Source organism: Galleria mellonella, unplaced genomic scaffold (assembly GCF_026898425.1).
Source record: "Galleria mellonella isolate WM207_F2 unplaced genomic scaffold, CSIRO_AGI_GalMel_v1 utg28, whole genome shotgun sequence".
Classification (NCBI taxonomy): domain Eukaryota; kingdom Metazoa; phylum Arthropoda; class Insecta; order Lepidoptera; family Pyralidae; genus Galleria; species Galleria mellonella.
In genome coordinates this window covers 1,469,133-1,494,018 of record NW_026442064.1, presented here as the reverse complement: position 1 = coordinate 1,494,018, position 24,886 = coordinate 1,469,133, and the positions used below count along the sequence as shown (strand labels likewise).

The 24,886-nt window shown below is 34.9% G+C and overlaps 1 protein-coding gene across 3 annotated transcripts in view; it reads left to right on the top strand.

Moving 5' to 3' along the window:
* The first annotated feature begins 1,076 nt into the window (after window positions 1-1,076).
* Window positions 1,077-24,886, top strand: part of LOC113517669 (CUB and sushi domain-containing protein 3) — a 105,670-nt gene continuing 81,860 nt past the window's right edge. For all 3 annotated transcript variants that reach the window (XM_052895414.1, XM_052895413.1, XM_052895412.1), the window contains exon 1: window positions 1,077-1,284. In XM_052895414.1, coding sequence (XP_052751374.1) covers window positions 1,242-1,284 — 43 coding nt within the window. In that variant the 5' untranslated portion in view covers window positions 1,077-1,241. The remainder of the gene's footprint in view (window positions 1,285-24,886) is intronic.

Below are 24,886 nucleotides of genomic sequence, written 5' to 3'. Positions count from 1 at the left end.
GAAATTCCAGGTGTGTTCATCACGATGGGCTAACTGACCTGCCTTTCCATCTCACCTTTCATCCCTCACTAGTGCCCTATGTAAGTATTTATTTTTAACTCCTTGATAGGCGTATTAAGGAAAGCCGGGTGGGCTGGGCTGTGAGGGGAAAGGATTATTAGTAATGGAGGTAAACAAGCTCATTGCTAACAATATATTCTATCTGGTAGATCTACACGCAATCCCATCTGGAAATCATCTTTGCTAGTGAATTCGTCACTTCATCTTCACCTATCATCACATCACTCACTGGTGCACCACCAGTGTATATCACCACCGTACAACCCGCCACAAACTAAAGTTTCAATCCAATCATCTGGACGAGTGGTGGTTCTCCACCGTGTGTTTTTCAAGGCACTTTCTTCCACGCACAACCATTCTTTGGAATCAACTTCTAGCAGTAGTATTTCCGAACCGATACGACAACATAACCTTCAAGAAAAGAGTATATTCCTTTTTAAAAGGCCGGCAGCACACCTGCAATGCCGTTAGTGTTGTGAGTGATCATGGGCGGTAGTAGTCACTTACCATCAGGTGAGCCGCATGCTCGTTTGCCCCCTGTGTTGTAAAAGAAAAAAAATATCAATACCTTAGGCGAATGGTTGCCATTCCATTTTCACCCATAAAAAAAAAGAACTCAATTCCAACGCAAATTGTCTTTTCACCATCGTTCTTTCATTCTTAAAACGCCTTTATGATCTAGCTATTGCCAGAGTGATTGTCCTAAACGAAGTTAGCCGAGTTTACAAAAAGGTGTACAAATTATAAAAAAAAATGGATAAAATAAGAAGTCGACATCTAATGCGTTGATGTCTAATGTACGGTGCGTCGTTAACGCCCCGTTCCGAGAGTGTCGCATGAAAATCTTAGCTCGTCAACTCACTGAAACGATTAGTGGCCTTTACATTTTCTATTTTATTATATTAATAAAAAAAATACAATATCCACCCATTAACCCAATAAGTAAGTTCATAATATTCAAGGCACGTAGAACGTCGCCTGCAGATCGAGAAATTGGATATTCAGCACGCGAAAGCTCCGCGGGGGGAGTGTGGCGACGCGCGGGGGGGATGCGCGTACGCACCTGCCGCGTCTGTCCCACTCAGTCCGCGTTCGACAGTGCCACGCGTTGCACGCGCCATGTTTTCGTATTTCAGTGAAACGTCGCGAGTGTCGTAACGGAACGTTTTGTGAACATTAATATGGATGTGTTATATTTGTGCATCGCCCTGCTTCTCCTGCCAGGTTAGTTCATTAGTTATTTAATTAATTTATTTATTTTTATTATGCGCTATCTTTTTTTTATTTTTTTTAATATCTCGTTGAATTTTTGTGATTTTTATGAAATAATTTATTATAAAAATTATTTAATTATGCAATATTTGTGAATTAAATATTTGCATTAGAATTGAACATTAGGCCTGTGCATTTCCGCACAATCTGGGTCACCGTACACATGAAAACTTTCCTACTCTCGCATGCCTTCCACTGTATTCGAGGCATCGTGGGTATTTTGTAATAAGAATTTATAAAATTCACTATTTACTCACGTATATGTGAATTTTTAATACATTACTATTAAGCAAATTTAATAATTTATTTTAAATATTTTATTTGTAATTTACCTTTTTACGAGTGACAATATTCACCAGCAGTTAATTATTATTTATATAATTAACAATATAAAATACTTGGCTATATATCCTTCTTCAGAGTTCAAGGAAATATGATCCAAAATTTCATCAAAATCGGTTCAGTAATTCAGCCGTGATTATCAAGCGGCCAAACAAAATTATATACGTTCACGCTGTTAAAATATTACAACAGAAATGTCTGTTTAATTTTTATTTACACTTTATTGTACCATTTATAAAAAAAAAAAATAAAAAAACAATAAATTATAATAAGAAAAAAGGCATTTACGTAAGGCAATCTCTTGTACATGACGGAGAATACAAAAACATTTTTAATTCTGCTACATATTTGTTTTTTTTTTTCTATTTATTAAATATAAACTACAAACATAATTCGTTTATTGTATTTATTTACTACAATCTATACATATTATTCGTTTATTTTGTTTATTAAATACAAACTATACATATTATTCGTTTATTGTATTTATTTACTACAATCTATACATATTATTCATTTATTTTGTTTATTAAATACAAACTATACATATTTTTCGTTTATTTTATTTATTAAATACAATAAAAGTGATAAAAGATATTTTTAATCGACTTCAAAAAAGAAAGTGTATGTATGTTCAATTATATATTATATTTTTTCACCATATGTCCACTAATTATATATATATATATATATATATATATATATATATATTACAGTCTCCCAATAATATTCGTAATAACAAATTATAATATATATGTATACAACCTTTATTTTAATATTACATACAAGGTCATTGGAGGAGTTCCTAAAAAAACATTTATCATTATAAAATACCTTCATAATGCATACCTTAACACAATTATAGAACAAATTAAGCGACTCCGTCGGACAGTTCCTTAGAGGGTCTCGCCAGGAAGTCGAAAAAAGGAAGAGCGTGGGGCCCGTTCCTTAATGTAACAATGGATTTCTAGGGACCGGTCGACTCGTATTTAGTTTAGTGCTTAATTCTTGTATTTATTTTAGTTTAAACTGATTTTAAAACTAAACCGCGGCTCACACAATTAATATTATATATTTTATCTTACGATTGTGTTTCACAGAGAAAAAAAAAACCGTCTTAAATTGTAACAGAACTGGTTATTTTGATTCGAAAACTAAGCTTTTTTTTTCATACAACTTAGAATGACAAACAAGCTGACGGTCCACCTGATGGAAAGTGATAACCGTCGCCTATAGACATAAGCAGTACCGTGGACATAACAGAGTATACTGTTTCGCCAATGATGGGGTATCATCCATGCATTGCCATTCCTGAGGACTCAGGTGTTATTCCTCTGTACCCAGTAAATAGACGCCATATCCCACCGTTTAAAGATAAGGTTTGTATGAAAGAAACTGGAAGGAAGATTTTGATTGATAATCAAAAATCCCTTTATAGCAAACGTCGTTTAAAATAGATGCTAATAAGGAATCCCAAATTTTATTGATATTACAATTGCAGTTTGTAAAATCCTTTGAATGTTTGTTACACAATCGCGCTTAAATTCCTGAACGGATTTAAATGAAATTCAATGCATGGATAGGCTAAGTTAAAATTAACTTAACAAATAGGTACTTTGTAATTGATTTTAATTGTATGAGTTACTTATATATGTCAACATATTTATTATTTTTTAATAGAAACATCTATAATGTTTCTAGAATGATTCGTTAAAGTGTCAAGAGGCAATAAACAAACCAATAAATGGATAACAATAAAGATATTATATCCAATCAAATTTCTAAATTGTCTTAAAAGAGTAACTGTTGTTTTAATCTTATGGCTTCATTTCGACAAATAACAGCATTCCAAACTAGCGGTAAAATCATAGAAATTTAACTATACAAAATTGCTTGTGATTGAGACTGTTCGATTTATTCCGCGGCCCTCCCTTAGTCTTACGACACTCACGGGAAAGGAGGGGGTGGCCTATTCTATGCCGGGGCTACATGGCACTTTGAGATTAGTTTCATAGTTTTTTTTTTTTTTAAAGAAAGTAAGTAAGTAATAATTTATTCATAGAATAAATCAATGTCGATTCAGTTAGTAGTTTAACTTTTAAAGCAAAATAACTGGTTTGCCATGATTTAACTCGATTTTTTTTTATGTTGATTACAATTTACTTATTATGTAAGAAGCCAGGCTCTCTCTAGTAAATAATTTTAAATATGACCATTTTTTTTGATGGGTGAAAATGGTATGGCAACCCCGCCTGCGCTAACGGGATACGCTGTCGGAGCACCAGTGAAGGGTGATAGATGAGAAAGCAAACAGGCCAGTTAGCCCATCATGATGAATTCATCAGGAATTAACCATGATAGTTTCCAGGGAGAACCGCGAGGAGGTCGACCTGGTTGGGTATATTGCTAGCAATGGGATTCTCAGTCTCCATTACTAACAATCCCTTTCCCCCCAATATGACCATTACTATTATAAATACGAAAGTTGTTAGGACGTGCATATGAATACGCGTTTGTCACTCTTTCATGCAAAAACTACTGAATGGATGTCGAAGAATTAAATATACTTTATTTTTATACCAGAGGTAGACTTTGTACAAAAGTCGATTGCTTGGGTACCTCTGTCACATTCGTGTTTCAACCGTAAAGCAGTTATGTTTGCATGGCTGTGTTTCGGTTTGAAGTGTGGGATATGGCGTGAACTTACAGGGTACACTTGAGTCCTCAGGAATGGCAACGCATGGGGGGTATCGTGAGCGAAACAGTATACTCTGTTATGTCCATGGTACTGCTTATGTCTATAGGCGACGGTTACCACTTTCCATCAGGTGGGCCGTCAGCTTGTTTGCCATTCTAAGTTATATAAAAAAATATATTTACATATTTAAACATATTAACATTTATTTTGGCAGCGATCAAGTTATATTAATAGATATATGCAATTAAAATTTGAGATACCAGACGGTAGAGACCTTCGTCATTAGTGCGCGAGTTTTATTTGATAAACCTTTTGTTTTCCGATAAGCGTATAGTACACGACTAATTAAATGTAGTGATAACGGCTATACCGCCTCAATGCCTCCCCTCGTGCTCGCCGCGGCGCCGGAAGTGCACCCCACATCCGGAATATGAAATAAAACAATACAAGTTGTATAATATTTATACAGCTTCTGCTAATATTATTTTTAAGCGGCTTCCAAAATCAAATCAGTTTGTCAATTTGTCCGTTTTCTATATTAGTAATATTAGTATATTGGGGTAAGGAAAGATTTGACCTTGCGTGCATTATGGTAAACATTTACCAAGAACAACTTAACTGATTGTGTTAACTTCGTCAGTTATAAATCGATTTGAATTTTTTTTTTATCTGAAAGGATATACTTTCAGTCTAATGTTATAGAAATTTAATCAATATCGGTTTAATAGTTTAATTTTTGAATTAAAATAACTGATTCAGTCACAATTGAAGCAGTCTCTTTAAACTGTGTATTGAAGACAATTGTTTTTATGTAGAACTTCTTTATGCCATAAAACTAAACCTATATATATATATATATAATTTCTGCAAAGTTTTTTTTATTTATATTTTATGGCAATGTAATTATTCATTACGCTTGATGCAATACATACAAATCTCTGACCCTTTAAGAGTCAACTTACTAGCGTCCTTGTCCGCTTCAAGCAAGACGATAAACTGCATAAATTTTGGAACAGAATGCCCGTAAACTCGGGGGAATAGAAAAAAAATGAACTGGACACCGACTAAAAGCTTCGATTTTAAGAAACTCATTTTTTATACCTTACTGCATTACTGGGATTCCTTCCTTACGCTGATGCTTAGGGGGAAAAAATGTAACATTCCTAAAAGAATGTTTATGGTTGTTGGAGATAATCTAATGTAAATTTATGGGTTCTTTTGCTTTTATACATATAAGTATTCATATCACAAAAAATATGCTCACGATTCTAATATCTAATAAGGGGTAGTTAGACGTATTTTGCAACTTTTCTCATTGTGGTAATGTAACACTTGATGTGATACTCGAACGTAATCCATTGCTAGCAGTACACTATGTCAGGTCGACCACCACGCGGTCAGTTTTCATAATAAAAAAAAAATTGTTGATGGATTCGGAATGTCGTCAATCACGATCATCCGTCTCTCTTCACTGATAGCGTTAAAAAAAAATAGCTTTGTGAATATTTTCCGCGTGATTACTACAAAAATAAAAACAGCGTCGACTTTCTGTGTTAGTATTTGACCCGTACACGCCGGAATGTAACCTAGCCGAGTACTTTCACTAAATGACAGTAGATTTTGGCGATGCGTCGTGCGGCGTTCGTAACAAAAGTACTGACTCATCACTTGCTTGACATCGATTTGATGCCACCTGTTGATCTCGATGAGAGGAATAATAGCCTTTGTACTCACAACCGATACGTTTTAGGGTTGTCAACTAGTTATCTATGCTTATTTTAGGTTTCAATCAAATTTTATGTAAATGTAAAGAAAGATCTAACCATAATTTGCTGCATCAGCAAAAATTGTTTGAATGTGTCAATTTATTGCTTCATTTAGAGTTTGCATGACTTTCTATTATTTTTGTATTGAAACCGAATTTCGATTAAATTTAAATAATGTTTATATATATATATATATATATATATATATATATATATATATATATATATATATATATATATATATATATATATATATATATTCTTTGTTTTACTTGAACAAAAGATACAGCGATTAGTTTAAGTTGTTAAATAAAGTCGGCAATATTGCAAAAATTATAATTATTTCAAATATCAGAATTAAAATGTAAACAACGACAATACAATGTAAATATTTCTCATTATACTCTAATAAATATGTGGTGTATAAATAATATTAATTTTATACATATAATATCAACATATTATACCAATAAGCGAAATAACATTTTGCCTTCACAGTAAACACATGTTTATTATATAATATTTGGCTAAATCTGATATAATATATAATTTACAACACGAATACATTATTTACATTAATATATTAGTTGTAGGTATATGTATAATATATATAAATAATTTTATAGTATAGTTGGCAACCCTAGTCTCAATAGGACATTTTTTATGGGCAATAATGTGCTATAAATATGTAGTACATTATTTTAGGAAAGCTGTTGTACCTAAATTATAATATTTTAATATATATAATTTAATAATATAATAAATAATAATATATCTTGATCGTGTAAAGTTGTTTTTAATATTCCCGCTCTTTTTATTTATCTATGGTTACTTGACGTTCAGAAAAAAAGTAATCGCCATGAAGTGAGTCGCAGGCGGGAATTTCTCGGCGTTTAGAAGTGTTACGACTGTTGAGTTTTTTGTTTTAAAAAGTAAGTATATTTTTTATTTTTTTTATTACTTTAATGACAACTAAATGTATTAAACATAAAGTGCCTAAACTTGCTGCTTTTGGGAGTTATTTTACTAGCATTTGTGATGTGATATTTGCTACGCTTAATCTGTTTCTTTAAGAAAAGGTAAAAGTGAAGATGTTGTACGTTAATGTACAGCAATTGATTGCCATGGTGTTGGTCAAGGTACAGCAGACAGCAGTAGCAAAGACGAGAGTCCTTCGCAGTCATCTACAATGACACCAGACACGTTTCAAACAACACCTCCGTCTACTAAGCAAGACCATGCAAAAATTTCAAGTTTTAAAATTGCTAGAAAAAGAGGATTTAAATTTATATCCATGGGCAGATATCAAAGTAAAAATGAGTATAACAAAACTATTTCTAATTAAAAATTCCAATTCTTTTCTGAAATGTCTCAGTAAATTTACAAATGTATAACAAGTTACTGTATTTAATTTTTATAACAGAAACCGGAATTTTAGAATATAAAAAATATGCTAAAGTTCGTAATTTAGTGTCTTTAACAATTGTTATTGTTGTTTTTAACTGTTTGTGAGATTACAAAAATACTTACAAATTACGAGACTGATTAAGAAAAGTTTATCAGATTTTTTTTTATACACCTTAGAGTGGCAAACAAGCTGACGGCCCACCTGATAGAAAGTGGTAACCGTCACCTATAGACATGAGCAGTACCGTGGACATAACAGAGTATACTGTTTCGCCCATGATACCCATGCGTTGCCATTCCTGAGGACTCGGGTGTTATTCCTCTGTACCCAGTAAATTCACGCCATATCCCACCCTTCAAACCGAAACAGCCATGAAAACACAGCTGCTTCACGGTTGAAACACGAATGAGACAGAGGTACCCAAGCAATCGACTTTTGTACAGGGTCTCCCTCTGGTCAAATATATTTGTATTCAATTAATTAATTGTTGTATAATTATAAGAAATATGTAAAACTAATACAAGATTGATATGCAGTTCTATATTGTCTCTTATTTGTCTTAAAATTGCCTGTGATCGAGATACAACATACGCTGGTCAAGGTACATCAGCACTGCTGTAACTCGATCAAAATACCATTTTCTATTAAAATAATAAAATAAATTTTAAAATGTTAACCTGTACTTTTGTATACTTTATATTTTGCGCTCAGTTAGTTGCTTTTTAAAATACAGATATTTTCGTCAGCACAGAAATAATGTATTTTAACAATTTAGCTGAAAATTGTATGTAACTTACCAGTGTATAAAATTTTGTTTAAATATAACATAATAATATTAACAGGACACCATATAATAAACTCGTGTCACGACGTCCATATTATTTTTTCAAAAATATGTGATTTACTCCAACTTTAGAGATTTGATAGGTTTTAGCTCTTCTCTTTCCATTTAAGAGTTCCCTCTTGTCGGTGCAACCAATTCATGCATCTTCCTCCAGCCAGCTCTATCCCAGGCCATATCCTTGACCTCCCTATACGACATGACGCCTAGTGTTTCTGTTATCTGTCCTATGTAGTTATTCCTCGGTCTTCCTCTTCCTCTTTTGCCCTCTATTTTTCTTTATAATATGCTCTTTAAATTGTCATGTCCAGATGGCCCAGTATTTTGCCTCTTCTATTGTCTATTCAGGTTTTAGGTATCCATTTAAAAAAAAAATCATTATAATCATTACTAATTGGCGTAGACTCCACGTAATATACACATGACAAAAATACAATGGCTCAGAGTGTCTGTAACCTTTTAGAAGGCGGTTAAAAATGTTAATAAATACTGGAGAATATAATTTTGGCTGATTTCTTTTCCGGGCTTTCTCCATACGTCGTTATTTTATTTTGATAACGTTACGTCAGCTCTTAATAGTTCGTAGATTATGCACAAGTGTCGCGTGCTCCGTAATAATATTAAAGTAACTGTCTGTCTGTCCGTCGCCTTTTCACGTTTAAACCACTCAAACAGTATTGAGAAATTTTATTATAGAGACATGTAGATTGAACTTTAGAAAACGAGCTACTTTTCGGAGAAAAAATAAACTGAAGTTAAACAGGTATGCATATTTGTATCGCGTATCAATCATTTCTCGATTTAAGAGGTGTTAAACTCAACATAATTATACTTTTGGCAAGAAATAATGTTTACATTTATCAACCGACTTCAGAACGGAGGAGGTTTCTTAATACGATTGTTTTTTTTTTTAGTTTATTACCTCATAATTCTGTCGAATCTAAACCGATTCGCAAAGTTTTTATCTGAGAGGATATACTTACAGAAATTTTATCAAAATCGGTCAAGTGGATTAGTTTTTAATTCAAAATAATCGGTTTTGATACATCCATTAATTATTTATTAATAGACTACACGAAGTACGAGTTTAACGTAGATAAAGACGCGAGCATCAGTTAGTATATAAAAAAAAATTTAAAGCGTCAAGGGTGAACGATGCTTATCTATATCTAATGCAATAAAACAGTAGAGTTTGTTTGTTCGGAACTACCAGTCAGATATGAAAAAATCTTTTATCATTTAATAGTTTATTTCTTGAGGAGCTTTATAGGCTATTCAAAATCATGAGACTACGGACGAAGTCGCGGGATACAGTTAGTACATACATGAGGAAAAAGAATTAAAATTAAATAATAAAATAAAAATAAAGTAAATTTAAAATCAACGTCATCATATCAGCCTTTAACTGTCCACTGCTGAACATAAGTCTGCCCCTTGGGTGCGTTTTGCCAGTAGTTGCCACGCTTGGCAAGCGGATTGACAACTGCAGTTACCCTTTGGAGATATTTAAAAAGGGATGCTGCCCACCCCTCGCTCTCCTTTAGTCGCCTTTTACTACACCCACAGGCAAGTAACCGCCTATTCTGCACCGCGACTACGCGACAACATACAACCAGAGGGAGACCTTGTACAAAAGTCGATTGCTTGGGTCCCTTTGTCCCATTCGTGTTTCAACCGTGGAGCAGTTGTGTTTGCATAGGTATGTTTCGGTTCGAAGCGTGGGATATGGCGTGAATTTATTGGGTACAGAGGAATAACATCTGAGTCCTCAGGAATGGCAACGCATGGGGGTATCATGGGCGAAACAGTATACTCTGTTATATCCATAGTACTGCTCATGTCTATAGGCGACGGTTACCACTCTCCATCAGGTGGGCCGTCAGTTTGTTTGCCATTCTAACTTGCATAAAAAAAAGAACGCTTATGTAGACGAGGATGTAAAACAAATGTTGCACTAAATAAATAGATTTTTTTCTTCAAGCTAGAAACTCTATCCATTTTACATACAATCAGTGTTGCTTTACAGTCGATATGTTACTGTCAGTGACCTAAATTATGGTCCGGCCGTACTTGGGCAATTTCCCTTAGAAAAACGCACGGCCGTGTCTGTTATAATGAAACTTACTTTGTTGATTGTTATACTGATAAGATTAATTGTTGATAATTGACGCTGGCTGGTACTGGTACATGTATACGAGCGAGTTTATGTACAACGGGCAAGGTTCACCCGCACGAATATCTAATAAATGGTGGGTTGTTTGTAAATAAACATTAAGTACCATTCGCGAACAGTAATGTAGCGGGACGGTACGTACACGAGTGCGTGGCGAGTCGTGGGGGTACGGTTGTTCATATTTGTCGTTGTACAAGCCGTGCACCAGTCTTTGTCCTCTTATCCGAGACAATAATAATTCGTACTAGTATAAACAAAACATACAGGCAGATAGGTAAAGAGTTATGTCAAATTTTCTTCACTTTTTTTTATACGACTTAGAATGGCAAACAAGCTGACGGCCCACTTGATGGAAAGTGGTAACCGACGCCTATAGACATGAGCAGTACCATGGACATAACAGAGTATACTGTTTCGCCCATGATACCCCCATGTGTTGCCATTCCTGAGGTGTTATTCCTCCGTACCCAGTAAATTCACGCCATATCCCACCCTTCAAACCGAAACACAACCATGCAAACACAACTGCTTTACGGTTGAAACACGAATTGGACAGAGGTACCCAAGCAATCGACTTTTGTACAAAGTCTCCCTCTGGTGACTATGTAATAAGTATTAAGTCACGATTTTATTTTTTTTAATTTGATCGTATGGTCCCGGCATAGAATAGGCCACTCCTTTCCCATAGGTGTCGTAAGAACCGACTGAGGGAGAACGAGGGATGGGCAGCATCCCTTTTTAAACATCTCTAAAGTCTAACTGCGGTTGCCAACCCGCGTGTCAAGCGTGGCAACTACTGGCAAAACTCTCCTTATGGGAAAGGCTTATGTCCATCAGTGGACAGTTAAGGACTTATAAGAAAGTAACTATTCAGATATATCTCAGAATACAATATGTGTATATAATTTTTCATGACGATTGATCGAGCTGTTAATGAGCAAAAAGGAGCAAAGATTAAAAAAACAAACAAATTCTTAAATTTATAATATTAGTAACAGTTTACTAGTTTTTACATGCGACTCCGTCTGCGTAACCGAGATATTTTTATTAATCGGGATAAAATGAATAGTTTATGTCCCACTTCGTCCTCCTCCATACAATATTATGTGTGTATATCTAATTTTACAATAGGAGTGGGCAGCAGCGTCCCTCTTAAAACATCTCTAAAGCCTAACTGCGGTTGCCAACCTGCCTGTCAAGCGTGGCAACTACTGGCAAAACTCCCCTTATGGGGAAGGCTTACGTCCAGCAGTGGACAGTTAACGGCTGAAATAGTAATAAAATATCCAATTTGAGCCGTTAAGACGCTAAGAGTTAACAAACAAACTCACTTTCACATTTATAATTTGATGCAAGATTAGTGTATATCGTGACTTCGCCTGCACGAATCAGTACAATAAAGTAATAGAATACTTTATTGTACTAATTTGTGCGGGCGAAGCTACAGTATTTTATTTATTTATTTATACTTTTACACACATTAAATTAAATATGTCTACAAGACGCCTAATATAATGCCTGATGGCATTCTTTACTAGTTAAACTTTTACGACACCTACGGGAAAAGAAGGGGCGGTCAATTCTATGCCGGGACCACAGAGCCGAGAGATCCAAATCTCTGACTGGCGAGCATAACTCTTAGCTATACTCGTATTTGCTGTATTTGATAGCAATGTCAGTTTTTTAACTGAATTTGCTAGAGATTTTGCTGCATTTGTTAGTAGACTGAACAAACCAAAGTGTGTTTAACTAATTAAACTAGATGGCGCCACAGTTAACTTTTTTTTATACCACTGAGGTGGCAAACAAGCATACGGCACACCTGATGGTAAGTGGTTACCGTAGCCTATGAACACCTGCAATACCAAAGGCATTACGCGTGCGTTGCCGACCCTGAAGAAACCTCTTTACCCCTCTTTTGAAGAACCCCATGCTGTAGTCTCTTGAGAAAACCTCGGTAGAGAGCTCATTCCACAACCTGAGTGTTCGTGGGAGGAAACATTTCTGAAACCGCGCAGTACGCGACCATTGAGGCTGTAGGACATGAGGACGAACTCCCTGTCGATGGCGAGCCGTACGATGGTAGAAAGTTTACGCCGTTTAGCTGCTTTTGATTTTATAAGCTTCAAATATAATATATTAAATTAAATATAATTAATTTACATATGTCAATATCTGTTATCAATGTTGGGTAATACATTAGAGTTACAGTTAATTTTCGTTTATATAATTATGTGCAACGTAACAGGGACACCGAGAGGCGACAAACAAACAAACTCACTTTCACATTTGTAACTAGTTTTTATTTTTTACAACACAGGGGGCAAACGAGCATGCGGCTCACCTGATGGTAAGTGACTACCGCCGCCCATGGTCACCCACAACACCTACGGCATTGCAGGTGTGCTGCCGGCCTTTTAAAAAGGAATATGCTCTTTTCTTGAAGGTTATGTTGTCGTGTCGGTTCGGAAATACTGCTGCTGGAAGTTGATTCCAAAGAGTGGTTGTGCGTGGAAGAAAGTGCCTTGAAAAACGCACAGTGGAGGACCGCCACTCGTCCAGATGGTTGGGATGAAATTTTAGTTTATTTTATCCGCGACTCCGTTTGCGCGACCTGGATATGTTGATTGACCGGGGCAAAGAGTCTATACAAAACACCTACTGCTTTACATTACCGCATACTAAACTAAAATATTTTTAGTATACCTAATGCATCCACGAAATATCACTTTATTTATCATGTGGGTCTTCAGGATTCAATTCGTTGCCGCAAAATATTATTGTTCTATAATAGATTTTTAATATCTTAAGTGTCAAGTTGGTGTAGGTTACCTACCTGTGTTTTTTTTATACAACTTAGAATAGCAAACAAGCTGACGGCCCACCTGATGGAAAGTGGTAACCGTCGCCTATAGACATGAGCAGTACCATGGACATAACTGAGTATACTGTTTCGCCCATGATACCCCCCATGCGTTGCCATTCCTGAGGATTCTGGTGTTATTCCTCTGTACCCAGTAAATTCACGCCATATCCCATTCTTCGAACCGAAACACAGCTATGCAAACACAACTGCTTCACGGTTAGTTCTAAGTTGTATAAAAAAAAAATGTAATAAATGCACAATGAAATTTAGTATACATAAATATATATCATCATATCAGCCTTTGACTGTCCACTGCTGAACATAAGCCTCCCCTTGGGTGGGTTTTGCCAGTAGTTGCCACGCTTGGCAAGCGGATTTACAATCTTAGTTAGGCTTTAAAGATTTTTTAAGAGGGTCGCTGCTGTCTACTCCTTAGGGAGATTAGATTACAAATAACCAAACATTTTTATTCTTTATTGTACACAAAACATACTGGTAATTACAATTCATTATAAACATAATGTACAAAGGCGAGCTTATCTCTAATAAGAGATTTCTTCCAGCAAAACCTTTCCATGTTAATGTGTTATTTTATAAATAAAAATAGGCAGTCATACGATCTGCATATATTGCATAAACGCATAAGTTATGTATACACAAAGAATAATACAAACTACACATTATAAATTACATAAAATACCCTGTAAACATACACATATATTTACACAAACATACATATACACATACATATATATACACATATATATAAACATATATAAATATACATACACATATACATAATACGTCAGCATAGTGATAAGTAATGCTCTCTTAGACGACGCTTAAACATGCCTATACTTGCCGATTCCCTTATTTCGGATGGCAGACTATTCCATAGTCGAATGGATATAACTGTAAAGGAATTCCCAAAAGCCTGAGTATGATGTGGTGGAGTTCTTAGAAGTAATCGTGTCTGAGGGCGAAGTGGTTTATCTCTTGAATATAAATATTCATAACGCTCGCGGAGATAACAAGGAATGGAGGGATTATGCAAGATATTGTAAAGAAGCGTCAGTATATGGACATTCAATCGAAAACGTGAAGGTAACCATTTCAATTCTTTTCGATATTTGGAGACATGATCAAACTTACGCAAACCATAAACGAAACGAATGCATAAATTTTGTAGACGGTCAATTTTAGAAAATAACTCTGAAGTGGCGTCAAGAAAACATACATCTGCATAATCCATAAGGGGAAATAATAATGTTTGGGCTAAATTGACCTTTGTTTTAATAGGTAGAAAATTTTGTAGACGTCTGAGTGAGTGAACAGTCGCATGTACTTTTTTACTTATCTGGTTTACGTGAGACGTCCAGGAAAGATTTCTGTCAAAAAGTACGCCCAGATTTTTAACGATATTTGTATATGATATTATTGTCCCCTCATACACCACAGGTGGAAAAGTCATACGATCTAATAAATCTGTCATGTATCTGCTTCCGATAATAATAACTTGTGATTTTGTTGGATTCACTAATAGACCATATGCATTTGCCCATCTTGAAATGTTTACCAGATCATGATTAATCAAGTCTATAGCAGTACCGATATCACAAATGTCAAAAAAACTGTACAGCTGCAAGTCATCTGCGTATAGATGGAAGTAGGATGAAAAACGTCCTGCCAAGGAATTAATGAAAATAGAAAATAGAAGTGGTGACAGGACGCCACCCTGTGGAACGCCGGCAACAAGACCACACCAGTCGGAGCTGGTTTCATCCGACCGAACACACTGCATACGCCCCACAAGATAAGAATTAAACCATGCTATTACCAGTGGAGATATATTAAGTGAGTCAAGGATACCGAGAAGGATATCAAAATCTATTGAATTAAAGGCACTACTAAAGTCGAGTAAAGTGAGAATACATAGCTGTTTCCTATCCTTAGCAAGACGAATATCCTCAGTAACTTTTAGTAGTGCAGTGACAGTACTGTGAGCTGTACGAAACCCAGACTGAAAAGGAGTAAGGAGTTTATTTTTAAAAAGATAAGATGACAATTGATCATAAACTAGATTTTCAAGTACTTTAGATAGAACAGGTAAGATAGAAATAGGACGATACTCGGAAAGGTACGTGGGATTGTTGGTTTTGGGAAGCGGAATAACGTAGGCTTTTTTCCAGGCAGCAGGAAACGAACCTGTTTCCAGAGAATAATTTAAGATGTGAGAAAGAATCGGTGCAAGCTCATCTAAGAGAAGACGAAGCATCTGAATACAGATTTTGTCATCACCAACTGCTTTGGAAGTAATTGACAAGATTGATTTTTTAATATCACACGTAGTAATAGCTAGGAAAGAAAATGGTTTACAATTGGGTTTAGGCAAGTATTTGAGTTCTCCAAGAGTAGTCTTTTTAATATGGTCCTCCATAATTACCGGAGGCGTCGAAAAATGACTATTCAATGCGTTGCTATCTAAATTAACTGGACACGAGTTTAAACATTTACCAATCCCTTGTGTTCTTAGGAGTTTCCAGAGTTGAGCTGGCTTAAGACTTTCAGCTGATTCATGAAAGTAGCGTCTCTTAGCATCTCTGCACATTCGATTACTTCGGTTTCGCAACCTCTTATATTTATTTAAATTTTCGGTGGAGTGATTCTTTTTATACCTACGTTTAGCCTGATCACGTTTTGCCATTATATTGCGTATGTTTTGTGACAACCACGGGGCCGGTAGATGCTTCACTCTAACTTTTCGGATAGGAGCATGTTTATCGAACAGATTATTTAACGTTTGATTAAGATATGTGACTTTTTCATCAATAGTATTTAAATCATGAAGTATGAACCAATCAATCCTGCCAAAATCACTCCGTAATTTCTCCGAATCAATTTCCCTAAAATTTCGAAGCTCAAGAAATTTTACTCTCGGCTTAGGCATACGAATTTTGTAGGACAGATAGATTAGATCATGATAGGAGAAAGGTGCACAAAACTGACCGAATGTAGTAACCTTATCAGGATCTGATACAATCATGAGGTCGAGAAGTGTAGGCGCACTGTTTGGAGGCGAGTGTGTAGGTTGAAGTGGAAGGAGATGAAGATTAAGAGAGGAAGCAATAGAGCACAATCTTAAAGAACGTGAGTCATTTTTGAGTAAGCAGGTGTTAAAATCACCAAGAATAATAGTTTCATTGTATATGGGACAAAGTGATTCCAGAAGAGCCTCAAAAGACTGGAAGTAGTCCACACGAAGAGATGGACTATAATATACGCCAAGTAAGATTTTTGAATGATGGATACACAATTCCAGAAAAAGATACTCCGCTGAAGCACTATATACTGAGTCAGATTGACTAATTATTCTGTAAGGGATATTAGCACGCAAAAATATCGCAACACCACCCCCACCAGCGCCAACACGATCATTGCGTAAAAGATGATAACCTGGCAGAGAACACAAAGTTGATGAAAAAGACGGTTTAAGCCAAGATTCCGATACAAGAATTGCGTCAACCTGCTGGTCTGAAAAAGTGGAATATAAATCTGAATAATGAGCTAATACACTCTGCGCATTAATGTGAGCAATCTTTAAGAACTTTTTATGGGAGGCAAAGGCAGACTGTAGTTTATCTTTAAGTAACATATCAGGATCAGCATCATCATCACTCACTGCACTATGAAATTCATCGGAAGAACTGCTGAAAAAACTATCACTAAAGTTTAAGGACGTATTCATACTAAAATAAAATAAATTATAATAAGATAAATATTATATATATAAATATAAATTATTGGTAACAAAATATATTATAAGGACTACACTGACTCAATAATTCAAATTCACAAAGTCACAGACCCAGCTCTGCAACACTATTGGGTAGAACTGGAAAAAACCTCAAAAAAAAAAAAAAAGAAATACAATTACAAATGTCTATCCTCTGGAATAGACGATACATGTTATAACTATTAATATTTACATAAGAAATCGTAATGGATTTATCAGAAATAGAATCATGTGGATGATATGTAAGAAGTAAATAATTGACAGAAAGCGAGAAACAAAAATAACTAAGTAAAAAAAAATAGCTGTGCACGCATTCTTAATCTATGAATAAAAATGTCTGATTTTATTTGGATGATTGACAACAGTATATGAATAACAATAATAAACACAATCCAAGCAAAAGTTACTACGAATAAAACTGTGCAACCATTCATACTAACAGAATATCATAATCGAAAATTTTATATTATGCAAGTTACTTACATATATCTTTTTAATATCTAGTAATATTTTAATTTCAGACAGAGGTAATAAACATAACACACACACACACACACACGCACACTCACACGCACACACATACTGCACATACACATACTGCACATACACATGCTGCACATACACATACTGCACATATACATACATACATACATACACATGCATATATACACACACACGCACACACATTAACATATAAAGTTTTTAATACTATCTAAGTATTCATTTGATCGTTGATGTTAGCAGATGGTTGCACAGATAGATCACTTAGTCTTACTTAAAAGAGAGTTAACTCTTAAACAATACATCAGTTGCTTGCTAAGTGACAGTGTTACACTGAATTGACATATGTATTTGATTAACTATAGAGATATTTTAAAAGTTTAAAATTAACAACTGTAAAATAACCTAAATGCAAACTAGGAGACAAAATATAACTTCACACTTCAAAACAAAATGTAACTACCCCTTATACATTCTCTTTTTATTTCTAAGAAAACAAGTTTATTTATTATTTTATTCTCCACCCACCCTCACCAATCCAGAATTTAATGAAGGTAAATAAAAAAGAAAAAAAAATACTGCTCATAACTGCACACAAGGCAGGAACACTACTATAGTATAAAATTCCACAAAAACGGTATCTTACATATCCCTACGTGCAACTTGACGTCTGGTGGAGGCCAAAGCTCCCCTAGCCGACTTCATCGGGGCCGCCGCGGCTTTCGTGTTTATTTCTTTTGTTGGATACTGTGTACTTAACAGACGAAACTCACTCATTTGTTCGATCTTGCGACGCGTCTTATTAGATAATAATATTACGATTTTGCCATCAGAAGTCCAACAGTTCTTAATTCCAAAATGTGCTCTGGCTGCCTTAAATGTGTCATACCTTGATTTTGTCAAGAATTCAGACATCGTGACCTGCGTCCCCTTTAAAAGAGTCTTACTTTTCCAAACTTGACTACGGATAGCATAACTCATAAAACGCACCAATATAGGCCTTGCTTTAGTTTGCCCAAAACCAAGCCGATGAACAACAGATATATTAGTGATACAATCTGACGTCATTTTTAATTGTTCCGTGAAGACTTTTGTAACCAAAGTTTTAGCATCTTCATCTGTATTTTCGGGAATACCATGCAATAATAAGACCTTTCTTCTAGAGGACATTTCATGACGGTCCAGACTTATCAGCATAAGCTCCATTTGGTTTTTCAACATTGCAACTGATTTCCAAATAAGCTGCTTAAAATCATAGAACTCACGTGTCAAGGTTTCGAGATTTGGCTGCGAGGGTTTGGATGTTTGCTGCTCCTGAATATTTCGCTCCATTTGCTCCATCCGCGAGTTAAATAAGTCAACAATGGCCTCCATGTTAGAACTCAATTTTGCATACAGATCCATATTAATAGTATCAAGCTTTCTTCTTTTCTTTTCTTTTTGAAAGTGAGAGTATTTAGGGAATTAATAATCCAAAGTGTTACAGAGCTAGTAAATTACACAATTCCTTGTTTAAAACATAGAATAGATAAAATTAAACTATATAAATAATTAAAATATTACGGACCTAGTTAACTTTGATGTTATTCGTACGGCTACCCTCTTTTATCCCCTTTATTAACTTTGAATTACTTAATTTTATGAACTTTGAATTACTTACAATATCAGCAGTATTAATGTGAACATGACAAAAAATACACAAAAAACAATGTCATTTTCAACCGATTAGAAAAAAAAAGAGTTTTTTGTCAGCTAATTGTTGACAGCTGACAAAAAAGTTGACCCGTTTTTGAGGCTCGATACTCTATCAAATCAAATCAAATCATATCTTATGTATTCGCTTGCTACATGGTACAATAAGAAGTTACATACATATACAGGCACATAATATGCAGCACCCCGCAGAGGTATGCAATGTACCTATATAATCTATTTATATATTATGTATCTATATAATCTAAGGCAGGCCCTTAGATTATATAGATAGATCATATGTTAATAATTTTTAAACTGTTTAATGCAAATAAACTCATTTCATTACAGTTTGGCCGTATTTATTCTTTATGTTTATTACCTCATAGTTCCGTCAGTTCTCTATAAATATGTAAATTCTTTTTTTTTATCTGAAAATACATACTTACAGATTGATTTCATAGAGATTTCATCAAAATCGATTAAATAGTTTAGTTTTTAGATAAAAATAAAAACGGGTTTTTATCAAAATTGAAGTCCATTTTTTTGTGGGACACAATCTTTAATTATCTTCTTCATATATCTTCTTCATATATCTTATCTTCTTCATATACAGTACATATTCCCAAAGAGTGTTGACGTCAGGCAGGTGGCCGGTCGTAAAACTAAAAACCAAATCTTTTTGTAATATGGATAAAATCATATTACGCTGACCCCAAATGATTGGGATAAGGGTAGGAAGATGATGATGATATTACAGTACATATTTTATATAACTGTACGTGAATGAAGTGAACAATATGGAATTCCATTCAGTCATCATACAAAATAAGTGGAACGGCATCGCGGCTATTACCAACGACTATTTTCCACGCAGCGAGCAATCGATTATTGCACAAATAAGCACACATTCCGGGACGAAATATCGGTTCTCTGCTAACGGCATTCTAATTGATTCTATATGATAATTTTATAATAAAATACCACTTTTTTATATGTAAATTAAGTCAGCATAACACATTTTGCGCGATAACCTACGACATCATCTGTTAAAGTAATCCGGAATACAGGGGCGAAAGGGATTGTTAGTAATGGAGACTGAGAATCCCATTGCTAGCAATATACCCAACCAGGTCGACCTCCTCGCAGTTCTCCCTGGAAACTATCATGGTTAATTCCTGATGAATTGATCATAATGGGCTAACTGGCCTGTTTTCATTCTCATCTATCACCCTTCACTGGTGCTCCGCCAGCGTATCCCGTTAGCGCAGGCGGGGTTACCATACCATTTTCAGCCATCAAAAAAAAAATCCGGAATACATGTATAAGTAGCTATAAATGTATTCCGGATTACTTTAACGTACGTGTTTAAGCAAATAAAGATTATTCTTTAAATTTTACAAAAATTCTCATCTCCCCTCTTAAGGAGAGGAGATGGCAAATAACCCCCGGTAGAAGCACAGTCGGCCCGGGTTCAGGGCCCCAGGGAGAGAAACCGGCGTACAATGCGGGCAGAATCTAAGAGCACCGCTTTCTGCATCTTTCCCGGGAGTGAGCCGCCTCGGAATCCCAACCGTCTGAGATGTTGTTCCAGACTGGTTGGGATAAGACCATTCACCGACTTTATTATTATTATTATTATAACAGATTTAAATATAATATTATTCTATTTTTAATTTTCTCAATTTTTTAATTATACTTTAATGAGGTTTTTGTTTAATTTTATTCTTTTAAACCACCTCTGTATTATACAATATATGGCGTGAATTTACAGGGTACAGAGGAATAACACCTGAGACCTCAGGAATAGCAACGCATGGGGGGTATCATGAGCGAAACAGTACACTCTGTTATGTCCATGGTACTGCTCATGTCTATAGGCGACGGTTGCTACTTTCCATCAGGTGGGCCGTCAGCTTGTTTGCAATTCTAAATTGTATAAAAAAAAAATACATGTTATTATACTCTGTATGAACCATTTTTTGTAAGTGTAACAATGTTAGTTGATTAAACTATGATAATTATACTTTGTGGGGGTCAACCTGCAAACTTGAAGGTGATTTAGTACGTACAGCGCTACGCCGTTAAGGTTACATATCAGCAGTGGTGTGAATTATTACTTAATATTATAATGTTTCTAAATGTCCGGTGAACGACCCCGCGTTGGTACTGATACGGGGACTGATGACCCCATTAACATACTATACCTGCGGTTAACTGTCCAATGCTAAAAATAGATCTCTCCCAAGGGGAGTTTTACCAGTATTGGCCACCGTAGTTAGGCTTTGGTGATGTTTTAAGAGGGACGCTTTTGCCCATCGTTCGACCATTTTTTTTATACAACATACAATGGCAAACAAGTGGTAATCAACCATGGACATAACAGAGTATACTGTTTCGCCCATGATACTCCCGTTGCTATTCCTGAGGAAGCAAGTGTTATTCCTCTGTACCCTGTAAATTCACGCCATATCCCACCCTTCAAATCGAAACACGACCATTACGTTCTCTCAGTTGCCTCTTATGACACCCAAGGGAAAGGAAGGGGTGGCCTATTCTATTATGGGGTCATACAGTACCCCATTACCTAGCGACCTCATTTCTAGAAATTTACTCCATCAAGTCGACATTCATGTAGGTCATCCTGGAAACTAGTACGGTTATTATTTTAACCGTTAACTGTCCACTGCTGAACATAAGGCTTTTCCATAAGAAAAGTTCTGCTAGCTATTGCCACGCTTGGCAAGCAGGTTAGCAACCGCAGTTAAGCTTTTAGAGATGTTTTAAAAGGAATGCTGCTGCCCATCCCTGCCCTTCTGCCAAGCATGGCAACTGTTGCCAAAACCCCCTTAGGGGGAAGGCTTATGTCCAGCAGTGGACAGATAAAGGCTGGTATGACGATGATGAAAAAAAAAAACATCACGTCAACAGACGGCATTTTTATTTGAATTTAATAAATAACAATATAAATAAATACCGTGAAGCAGCTGTGTTTGCATGGCTGTGTCTCGGTTTGAAGGGTGGGATATGGTGTGAATTTACTGGGTACAGAGGAAATACCACCTGAGTCCTCAGGAATGGCAACGCATGGGGGGTATCATGGGCGAAACAGTATACTCTGTTATGCCCACGGTACTGCTCATGTCTATAGGCGACGGTTACCACTTTCCATCAGGTGGGCTGTCAGCTTATTTGCCATTCTAAGTTGCATAAAAAATAAATAAATAAATAAAAACAATCGGGATATTTATAAATAGGACGGGCATCTTTGAGCACCAGCGCAGGCGAGTTTAATACGTATTCCATTTTCATCTATTAAAAAAAGACGACCCGCGCGTAATCACGCCTGCCGCAACCGTGAGAAGTAAAAGTACTGTCCAGATGGCGTCGCTGAGCCGACGGTGAAAGTGGCAGAGTGGTCCAAATAATAACTGAAGTAATTCTAAATTTTGTAATAATAACCTTCGTCGTGTAGCAGTTAATTTCATTCTAAGGAAGACTAAATTTCATGAATTTAGATATAGATCCTCGAACGATACATAAAAATCTACATACAGAGGAAAATCTAGTTGCTTCGCAAAAATAAGAAGAAAAAAAAAAACAATTTCGTGATACAATTAATATATATTAGCAATCTCGCAATATTATTTGAAAATATAAAAAAAATACACCGATAAACATCGAGATGTTTCGTAAATGTCATTATAATATTTAAAATTTAAATTTAGAATACGAAATTCTTTGTTTTTAATTTGAAGCTCGTGCCAAATAAATATGGGTGTTTCAACGATAAAATCGACATCAACACAAAATAAATTCTGTCGATTGCAAAAATGATTACATAAATACCTAAAATAATAAAAATATTACAAAAAAATATAGATGAATTGAGAACCTCCCCTGTTTGAAAATCGAATTCTAAACATTTCTAAATTTAAATTAGAGAGTAATAAAAACAAAAAAAATAAATAAAAAAAAAATATTTAAACATGTAATTATATATATTTTTGGTAGAATAATACCGATACACCGTCATGTGTACGCCGCCGAAAGATAAAATGTAGTGAACATAAATATATGCTAATTGGTCCAAATTCGACCACAGACGATATTATTTATTATAAAATAAGTATAACCGCTATATAACGGTTGTTGTGTTGGCGTAAATCATATTGTGAATAGACTTTTCTTGCCTATAATTTGACGTTTTGACAAATGCAGTGTTTCAATAAGATAAGAAATAGGTCATTTCATTCATTCATTCATTCCATTCAAAATTTAATGGCGCGGTTTTTTCTTAATTTGCGGTGTATAGAGGTGAATTCGAAACAATTTTATCGTATTTAAGAGGTACTCTGTTAATGAAATTAGACATTTTCCTAAAGAGATATTAGATAGAAGTCGATGAAAAATTTTATGTACACTTTAACTAATATAATACTGTTTTAAAGGAATATTTTTTTTTTATTATTTCACTCGTATTAAAGTAAAATTTACTACGGAATGTTTAATTAGTTTAATTAATCAAAACGTAGCGTTGGAGTGTTCTGTTAGTGAAATATAAAAAAAAGTTAAATAAAAAAAAAATTGCAGTGCAGGTTCGCCCTTAAAACGATTTCCTCGAGACCGCATTCCTAGCAAGGTCAAGCCGCGTCCTGCCCACTCGTACGACGAACGGTTTGCCTGCAACCAATGCAGCAAGACCGTCTATTACGTTCATAATCTATAGTCCACAATCGGCTGAGAATATTGTTTATCTGGATATGAAAGTAGATAATCACGTTCGTTATAATCATAATCGTTATAATTTATTTGCATAATTTATGGTTACATAAAATTTTAATTATTACGTTACCATTTCACATAAGAATGTTTATAACCCATAATTTACATAATCATTACATGTATTATTATTAGTATATTTACATAAATATTGCAATTTTTAAATACAAAAGCAAATAGAAAACCATAAAAATTTCCAATGTAGGCAATTTGTATTTTTATATTATTCTTTTACATAATCAAAATCTTTTTAATATATGTTTTTTTTATGTAAAATACAAAATGTGCATCTGTCGCTTTAAGTTTGTCTGATAAAGAACTGATAATAACTTGTGACTAGGCTGTATGGGCCATGCTCTTTGGCTGTCCATTTTGGATCAATTTTAAAACAACAACGTATATGTTTTTTTGACACCTTATTTTGTTTGTTCAAATAAACAGTTTTAAGTGGCATATGTTTGTATAGTCTCCAGTCACAACCTAGTTAAATAAGAAATATTTTTTATTTTAATAGAGTTGTTTACAAATTGTTTTAAATCGCCATTTTTATATAATTCCACTGCTCGGTTCGAAATGCTTTTATTTGCTGCAGAGAACCCGCAAGACACACAGCAGTGACTGTTATAAAATAAATTTATGTACAAAATAATATTATATTTAAATGGGTGCAATGACTTTATTTTTTATTGTTA